At 40.5% G+C, this 9673-nt stretch overlaps 1 protein-coding gene and 1 non-coding gene across 2 annotated transcripts; both read right to left on the bottom strand.

Moving 5' to 3' along the window:
- Nucleotides 1–566: 566 nt before the first annotated feature.
- Nucleotides 567–1055, bottom strand: LOC117301756 (sperm acrosomal protein FSA-ACR.1-like). Its single transcript, XM_033785777.1, has one exon. The coding sequence runs from the start codon at nucleotides 1053–1055 to the stop codon at nucleotides 567–569; it is 489 nt and encodes a 162-aa protein (XP_033641668.1).
- An 8258-nt stretch (nucleotides 1056–9313) lies between these two features.
- Trnan-guu lies at nucleotides 9314–9386 on the bottom strand. The gene has a single exon. It is a non-coding gene; the product is annotated as a tRNA-Asn (tRNA).
- Nucleotides 9387–9673: the final 287 nt, after the last annotated feature.

Genomic DNA, 9673 nt, shown 5'->3' with positions numbered 1-9673 from the left:
TGGCCACCTGGAAGTGGTATTTTTTTCAAAATAAAGCTTTTGTCACTAATATAAATGTTTTGATGAGTGGAATGTGAATAAACAGTTAACTAAGGTTTAAAAAAAACCAGTTCTTATGTTATTTACAAATTTAAGAGTAGACCCCCACCCGAGAGGGGGCTGTTCGTGACGTGTTTTTTTTTCGGTCAGCCCCCCGAACAACTTTATATATTTTTTAAATGTATAAATCGTGACAAACAATTACTAAAAAAATTGTTTTATTGTCCGTAAGCATATACTGTTATGTTTGAAAGAAAAAAAAATTCTATTTCCAGGTGACTTTAACAAAAAGCAAAATGCTCAAAAACAGTAAGTGGGGCAATATGGTGACGATGTGATTTTTTTTCTTCTGGGAAACGCATGTTAACATTGCAAAAAACTAAATATTTTCCCAAAGCGTGTAAATATTTTTCCACAAGCCTAATTAATGCCCCATTTCAAAAGTGTGGTCGATCAGACTTAATTATCAGTCGATCAGATTTACAAATTATATTGGGCCAAGGGTCTTTACCTTTCAGGTTTGGACTTCATGCAGTGGCAGCAGCCATCCTTGCTGGGCCGGGCAGCTGCAGCTCAAGTCCCACTGGCTGGTTGGGTCTGCTTTGGTCCCCGGTGGGCTGGGTGCGTCTGCTTTGGTCCCCGGTAGGCTGGGTTGGTCTGCTCTGGTCCCCGGTGGGCTGGGTGGGTCTGCTATGGTCCCCAGTGGGTTGGGTGCGTCTGCTCTGGTCCCCAGTGGGCTGGGTGCCTCTGCTCTGGTCCCCAGTGGGCTGGGTGCGTCTGCTCTGGTCCCCGGTGGGCTGGGTGGGTCTGCTCTGGTCCCCAGTGGGTTGGGTGCGTCTGCTCTGGTCCCCAGTGGGTTGGGTGCGTCTGCTCTGGTCCCCAGTGGGCTGGGTGCGTCTGCTCTGGTCCCCAGTGGGTTGGGTGCGTCTGCTCTGGTCCCCAGTGGGCTGGGTGCGTCTGCTGTGGTCCCCGGTGGGCTGGGTGCATCTGCTGTGGTCCCCAGTGGGCTGGTGCATCTGCTCTGGTCCCTGGTGGGCTGGGTGGGTCTGCTCTGGTCCCCGGTGGGCTGGGTGGGTCTACTTTGGTCCCCAGTGGGCTGGGTGCGTCTGCTCTAGTCCCCGGTGGGTTGGGTTGGTCTGCTCTGGTCATGTGGGCAGGGTCCACCTGCTCTTGCAGTGGAGCAATGTTCAGTTAAGTCTTCGCCAATCAGTATTTATTCCCATTGTCATCGGGATCCAACTTGAAAGAGTGACACATTGAAGCCAACTTGAAGAAGCAAGCAACTGGAAGCTCAACAGGGAAATAAGCCCGGTGCGGAGGGATTTGCTACAGCTTTCTTCAAGAGAAAGCTTGGCCTCTTTCCCCAGAGCCTCTGGTCACTCGAGCTCAACATCAATGTCGGCAGTTCAGTTCTCAACTCTGTAGTGACGTACTGAAGCATTTTACACACACTGCAGCCATCATTTACAGTGCTGCCAAAATAAAGCAAAACTGGTTAAAGTTAGTTAGCTGTTGTCAAAAAGAACATTGCATCAAGGATAAGAAACGCATCATCTCATTCGCATAACAAAGAGATTTGCATACAGTTTAGCAAAGCCTTGCTTTGAAGAATGCATAGAAACTAGTAATAGTTTCTTTTAATTATTCAGCACCCAGGAGCATGTGTACATGGAGAGGCGTGAAATAAATCTCCATTATTATTGCTATATTATTTGTATTATTATTATTATTATTATTATTATTATTATTATTATTATTATTATTAAACTGAAAATAAAATAAGAACATTGCTATATGTTTTTATGCTTTTTGGTCCTGTAATTAAGATGTGTGTTCAAGGTAAGCAAGAGAGTGGTAAAAACAATTATAGGCCCCTATGCATTATTAAGACCCCCCCCCCAAACAAAAAAGGGATGAAAGAAGAAATTCACTTTCTTTGAAGGAATCAGGGTCAAATATATACATTTTTTTCTGAACAAGTATTTGTGAAAAACTAAAAATACATTTTCTCTTAATACACCTAAGATATAATGGCAACAACAGTGACGCAAGTAGTACAACACAATAACTGTGTCTAAATAAAAAAGTTAGAGTTCTAAATGGCATTCCAGAAAATAATGTCAAATTATGTCGAAAACAATATGAAAACAATGAAAATTGCCCTTTAAAGGATTTCATTCATTCATTCATTCATTAAGGTTTATTAAAAATATCACAAAAATCCACCACAGAAGTTAAAAAGACTTAAATTGGCGTGCTTACATTCATTAATGTTAAAAATTACAAAAAAAACCAACTGACTTAAAAAAGAGAAGAAAAACTGAAGGCATGAATGCACAAAAAATGATACAAAATTGATTAGATTTGATAACAATTTTGATTTGGGTACTTTTTGTAACACAAAACACATTATCCACAGATTTACGTTAAACTTACACGGTGTGAAGATAATGATACTGAAAGCGTACCTTAACATATTAGTTGCTGAGGTGCTGTAATTTTTGAGAAATGAGTAAAACAATGTCATGAAAGTAAATTTTTACATGCTAAAATATTTTTCGTCTCATGATCACCAAGACAAAAAAATTATTTTCATGACATTGTTTTACTCATTTTTTCAAAAACTATACCAACTCAGCAGGAAGTTTTCTTCTATCATTATCTTCAAACTGTGTACATTTAGTAAATTTGTAGACATTGTGGGGGTTTTTCCCAACAAAAAGTACATAGACCCTTTAAAAGCAAAGTTTGGAATCTCTCTGATTTATTTTCTTTGTTACCCAATACAACAAGTGTGAGATTTTTGAATTAAAAAACAACATTAGGCCAGGGTGTTTACCTTTCTGGTTTGTGGACTTCACACAGCGGCAGCAGCCATGATCCTTGCTGGGCCGGGCTGCTGCAGCTCTAGTCCCACGGTCTGGTTGGGTGTGCTCTGGTGCCACGGGCTGGGTGGGTGTGCTCGGGTCCTTTTACGGTGGGCTGGGTCGTATGCTCTTGCAGTGGACATTTGTTCAGTACCGCCTTCGCAAGTCACTATTTCTTCCCGTTGTCATCGAGATTCAACTAATAAAGAGTGACACTTTGAAGCCAACTTGAAGAAGCAAGCAACTGAAAGCTCAACAGAGAAATAAGCTCCGGTGCAGAGGGATTTGCTACAGCTATCTTCAAGAGAGAGCTGGGCCTCTTCCCCGGAGCCTCTGGTCGCTCGAGCTCAACATCAATGTCGGCAAAAATTTCGTAAAGTTCAGTTCTCACTCTAGTGGCGACGACGTACTGAAGCATTTAACACAAACTGAGGTCATTAACACTGCTGCAAACACACAAAATCACCTATTTTATAGAAAACTAAAGTTAACTAGGTTTTTAATTTAGAGACAAGAAAGTGCGGGGGTTATTTTTTAGTGGGCGAGCAAATGTACAGAGCAGCAACCCTCAAGTCCAGTCCGCAGTACCAGTGTAAAACCACATGGTTTCGCCAACTGGTAGTTAGCTGTTGCCAAAAAGAGCATTACATTCAGGATACGAAACACGGAATCGTCTCATTTTCATAACAAAGAGATTTGCATACAGTTTGGCAAAGTATTACTTTAAAGAATGCGGGGAATTTACAAGATGCCTGCAAACTGAAGTGACAAACAAGTCGGTGTATGTAGCTATTTTGGTAACCTGTATTTTTAATTTAATGGCGTGTTCATAAACTGGATTAAAGCCATTGCTATGGACACTTTCGGTACAGAAAATTTAAAAAAAGTTCACATATTTACAAATAACTTACAGGGTTTACAGAAGGTAGTGGTGAAAGACTTCTCTTGAAATATTATTCCATGAAATGCTTTACTTTTTGAGAAAACAGTAAAACAATATCAATTCGCGATAGCGAGAATTACGGATTTATTTTAAAAACATGTCATGACACGGCGAAACGCGCGGATACAAGGGTGGGTTTTCCCGTTATTTTCTCCCGACTCCGATGAACGATTGAGCCTAAATTTTCACAGGTTTGTTATTTGATATAGAAGTTGTGATACACAAAGTGTGGGCCTTGGACAATACTGTTTACCGAAAGGGTTAGGTCCAATGGCTTTAAAACAAAAGTCGGGCTAATATGGTTGGTTTTCAGAGGAATCACTAGAAAATACCCCTTTCCCCCAACAGTGAACCGGTATTATTATTATTATTATTATTTTTTTTTTTTTTTTGGGGGGGGGGGTAGTAGTTACATTTATTGGTAGGCCCTAAGTTAAAAAAAAATGAATGGCAAATTTGTGTTTTGTTTTTGTAATGTTGCCTTAGCACATATTTGTGAAGTGCATGACAAAATATAGCCATTTTTATACAAATCGCTGAAGATCATTGGACAATACGAAGGGGGCATATGTGGCCAAATGATTTTTTTAAGAGGAGGGGGGGGGGGTGGGAAATGAGAAAATGTCTTGGAACACTGCAAAGAATAACTGAAAACTGAGTGGGGCACCAGCCACTACAATGTAAACGTTATAATGTAATTTGGCTGATAACCTAAGTCTGTTTTTTATGTGCTTAGCAAGTTTTTGTGCATACAAGCTTTAAGGTAATTGGACCCTTGCCAGCACTTTGCTGAAAGTAACAGAATACGCCTCTAATTCTTACCCCAAATGAGGCTTTTTTGGTGGTTATTAAAGATGGGGCCTGCTATAAAGCGGAACGCGAAGCCTTTTACGGCCTGGGGTCCGGGCCTAAGGGCTCGGGACAATTTTGCATTCTAGATGCTCTGTGGTGCTATCTTAGGCCAATAACAGGCCAAAAGATGTAACACAACACAAGCCTTGAGTTTACAGCATCTTCAGGTGCAGATCTAAGACACAAGGGGCAAATCTACCAAAGAGTGAGCACGCGAGTGTGAAACCTTTACGGCATGGGTCTGGGCCCGCTTAAGGGCCCGGGACAATTTTGCATTCTAGATGCTCTGTGGTGCAATCTTAGGCCAATAAGAGGCATACAGAATGGAACAGAACATCTGTATGTGAGCAGTAGTAGAACCTTTTGGGTTAACGGCATCTTCAGGTGCGGGATCTTTGACACAAGTTTTAGGGGGAATACTGTCAAAGAGTGAGCACGCGGGTGTGAAACCTGTACGGCATGGGTCCGGGCCCGCTCAAGGGCCCGGATATCTTTTGTATTTTTAGATGCTCTGTGGTGCAATCTTTAGGCCATTTAGCGGCCAAATGACAAACGAAACAGAGCAATGAGCTGTGGGAATATTGTGTTCCAGTGCTCCACAGTTCCACAGTGCGAAACATGAGTTTCATGATAAAGGTGGTCAAAAGACACTGGGAACATTTGATGTGTCCCCCACCCTTCGAAAAATGGGGTGGGGTGGGGGGGGGGGGTACACGTTCCTTCCACTCTTTCAGTGGGGAGATGCAAATCTGTCAACGATAGAGCATGCGTGTGGGAAGCCTTTACGAATTGAAACGAAGAGCATATCTGTCGTTTTGTATAAACCAGGTGTTCCTGGTTGTGGCTGCTTAATGCGCCGTAGCACCTTGTAAACCCTTTATAAGGTGCTAAATAATTGGGTCTCAGAATTCATCACTGCAATAACCTATCTTTCTGAAAATTTGTATATACTCAGCGCCTTGAGTACCTTGTTTGGTAGATACGTGCGCTATATAAGACTTCGATATTAAGACTTCGATATTATTATAAAAACAATCGGTGCCACTCAAATTTTAAAAAGAGAAATTTGTACGTTTTGTCAAGGCCGACTTCCATCAACGGCACAGCGTCACCAAGATGCTAGTAGACCTCAAATGGCAAACTCTTTGTGAGAGACGGGCTCAAAACAAAGCAATTATGGTGTATAGGATTGTGCATGGGCTTGTGGCCATACCATGTGGACCACCTTACTTCATTCCATCAAGATCAGGCTTCCTCCAACACCACTGCAGAATATTTGTATACCAACACTTATTCATACCATGAAGTAAGGAAGAGAAGGAGCTCAAACGAAGGGACTTCAAAAGTCGAACCCGTGGTACCGCGGTCGTTTAATGACACCTCGTAATCACCCACATACCTTACACAGTCAATGAGCGACCTGGCGTATGTGAGTTTGCGCGTGCGCACTTGGTTCTTCACTCAACTATGGTGTCGTATGTCGTATGAATATAACACAGAAAAAACTACTTTTTTGAGACCTGATAAAAATTGTGTACACTTGTGCTCACCAAATCGAAAAACACAATTGAATACCAACCACCCTCGTGTGCTAATACCCAAATTTTGAACCACCGCTAGTGACCGGAAAGTCATAAAAAATGTAAAAATATGCCATGATGTTTCCGTGAAACACCACAAACGGTAAATGAAAACGTGTATATTCACAATTCTTGTCTCCAATGATTCAACTTTACACGCAGGCAAGAGCGCAGACTGGCGGTACCACACGTTCTGTACAAAGAGATTTAATCCCGCTCGTTAATCGGCCGTCCAGCTGGAGGTCTCCTATCTTTTTCCACTGGCCAGACAGGGGCATTGTCAGAGTATTCTTTTGTTACTCTGCGGTTTTGCGGGTCGTTCGAGCTCCTTCTCTTCCGTCCTCCATGTTCATACCAAGGCCATCTGTCTGTGGAACCACCTACCAGACACCGTTATGACAGCTCCATCACTGGACCAGTTCCGGAGCCGGCTGACCAGCCTACGGCTCCGTTAAGCCACCAGTTTTTCTTTTACTTGCACTAGCAGCCTACCTGCATCTGTATGAATACACCTTATTTCACGTATTTCTGTGAGCTTTTTTACCGACATGTTCCCGCGGCCTGCTTACTTTTGCACTTCATAGTACGATATTACTCACATGTGAGGCTTGTACTCGTATAGGAAGAAGAAGAAGAAAAAATGGCTTCAAAAACAGAGTAAACAAGTCACAAAAACACGGAAAATGGTCCCGTTATGAATGTCGGCAACAGTCCCCAATTAGTATGTTTGGATAGATTATTTCATATTCTACCTGGAAATGTTAAAAGCGAGACCGGATCGTACCTAGTCCGGTCAGGATACAGCGATTTCCACCGTTAATCCAAATCTCACATTGCGAAATAATCAACAATTAGACAGAATGGTTTTCCTGCACGGGTGATTGGCTGACGATGACATCATCGACTGATGTGGCAGCATGCTGTTTTTCGTTGGTATGGTACCCCGACCACCAAGCCTAAGTTTCAATAACAAAAGCGCCCGTCTATACCATGGGCTGGTTATTGACTAACTTAGGCTTGGTGGTCAGGGTATCATACCAACGAAAAACAGCATGCTGCCGTATCAGTCGATGATGTCATCGTCATCCAATCACCGTGCAGGAAAACCATGCTGTCTAATAGTTGATTTTTTTCGTTATAGGAGTTTTGGACTACCGGTGGAAACCGCTGTATCCTGACCGGACTAGGTACGATCCGGTCTCGCTTTTAACATTTTCGGGAAGAATATTAAATAATCTATCCATATATACTATTTTAGGACTGTTGCTGACATGCATAACGGGACAATCTGTCGTGTTTTTGTGACTTGTTTTCTTTCTTTTGGAAGCCATTTTTTACGTACAAATTTCTCTTTTTAAAATTTGAATTGCAGCGAGTATTTAGTGTACTTTGGGCTCTAAACAACAAAATGTAATCGCCTCGTCGGGTGCCATTTCCCCCTAGGGTGTACAAAGTAGCATAGCATGTGTTCATGCTTTTTAATGGAGATGTTGTACAATGACCATAACTGTGGTCTGGCATTGGAAAAAGGAAAAGAAAACAGAACATGTTGACTTAAATGTTATATTCCTTTCTCATTTTTCCCTATGGGAGCTTTAATTGCATTTTGATAACTCCATCCTGGCAGGTACACATGTGTTAACGCAAAACCGAATATATTGATTCCTCACCATGTAATGCCTCAAATTATAGACCTGTATGCGGGTTATTTATTATTTAATTTGTTTATTTCAGCAAAACATTAAAAAATGAATACACAATGTATTTTTATCTTCTCCATTTTTAAAATGTTTTTTTTTTTACAATAAAATATGTACATATACATAAACACATGTTAAAGGCAATGGACACTATATTGGTAATTACTCAAAATAGTTAATAGCATAAACCTTACTACGGAACGAGTACCGGTAATGGGGAGAGGCAGTGGTAGTATAAAACATTGTGAGAAAAGGCTCCCTCTGAAGTAATGTAGTTTTCGAGAAAGAAGCAATTTTCCACGAATTTGGTCTCGAGAACTCAGATTTAGAATTTGAGTTCTCGAAATCAAGCATCTGAAAGCACACAACTCCGTGTGACCAAGGGTGTTTTTTCCTTCATTATTATCTCGCAACTACGACGACCAATTGAATTCAAATTTTCACAGGTTTGTTATTTTATGCATATGTTGAGATACAGCAAGTGAGAAGACTGGTCTTTGACAATTACCAATAGTGTCCATTTTACAATTACAAACTCCATCCTGCTGGCAGGTACACACAATGGGCCGAATAAATGAAAACTAGCAATTACTTATCAAGTTAAAGGTTCAGCAATAGCAAGAAGACTGAAAAGTAAAAGATCAGGCATGAACATTTGCTCGCAGGATTATCTTTCACTTATAGACATATACATAAAAACGACATTTTACTAATAACATGCTGTAGCAATTACTTGTATTTTTACAAGCTACTGCATGAGGAGTTACTACAGTGTTGCATATAATATGGCTCGGTATCGGGTCAGTATTTAAATGTTTATTTTGTCCTTGGCCTAATGATCCAACTATAAATGTTACTGTTATATGAGTTATTCAATTTCAACAGTTAAGCTTTCACTGGTCAAGAAAAATCATTCAATTTCATTTTAGGCCGCAAGACTTATTCAATTTCGTTAAAGCCAGCAGCAAGAGCTGGTCAACCATTCAATTTCATTAAATTGGCAAACATTTTCCAAATGTTTGCATTCAAATTCAAATTCTATGTTATGTGCTTATACTCTTTCGTTGCTGCCTATTATAAAGGCAGATATTTTCAGGAAAAAATAATTTCTACACTGGTTTGACGTTTAAGCCCAACGGTTTTGAATGAAAAATGGCTGCCCGTGGTCGGTAGAGAGCAAGATAACATTAATATTATTTTGTTTTCAAATTTAATAACGAAACCCTTATAATTTTAAGCTTTTTGTTTCCTTAAAAAAAAATATCAATATAAACCACAAGGGAAACTGACTGGGTAAATTTTTGAAATGATTCTTGGGGTTGAACAAAGAACTGACTAGAGTAGGATTCGAACCAACGACCTCCGGATTAACGTGCCGGCGCTCTACCAACTGAGCTATCTAGCCCTATATTGGCGGTGTCCCTCTTAAAAAAACTTGTTAACTTCTAAGGGCAACAAAGCAAAAGGAACAATTATTTCAATTAAGAAAAACAAATGATGTAAATATAATTTAAAGTACATGGGAACACCTCTTACAAAAGACTTGTGGGTTCGTAAAGCAGCTTTAATTTACAGTTTACTCATAAAGCCATAACTCATCTTTAATTTGAATGCAAATAAGTTGAAATTCATTGCACATAAATGAAAAAGAAAACTCAAACTAGCAGCAAAATCATATTCGCTTCGGTGAGT

The sequence above is a fragment of the Asterias rubens genome, chromosome 17 (assembly GCF_902459465.1).
Source record: "Asterias rubens chromosome 17, eAstRub1.3, whole genome shotgun sequence".
In the NCBI taxonomy this organism is placed as follows: domain Eukaryota; kingdom Metazoa; phylum Echinodermata; class Asteroidea; order Forcipulatida; family Asteriidae; genus Asterias; species Asterias rubens.
This window is presented reverse-complemented; position numbering and strand designations above follow the sequence as displayed.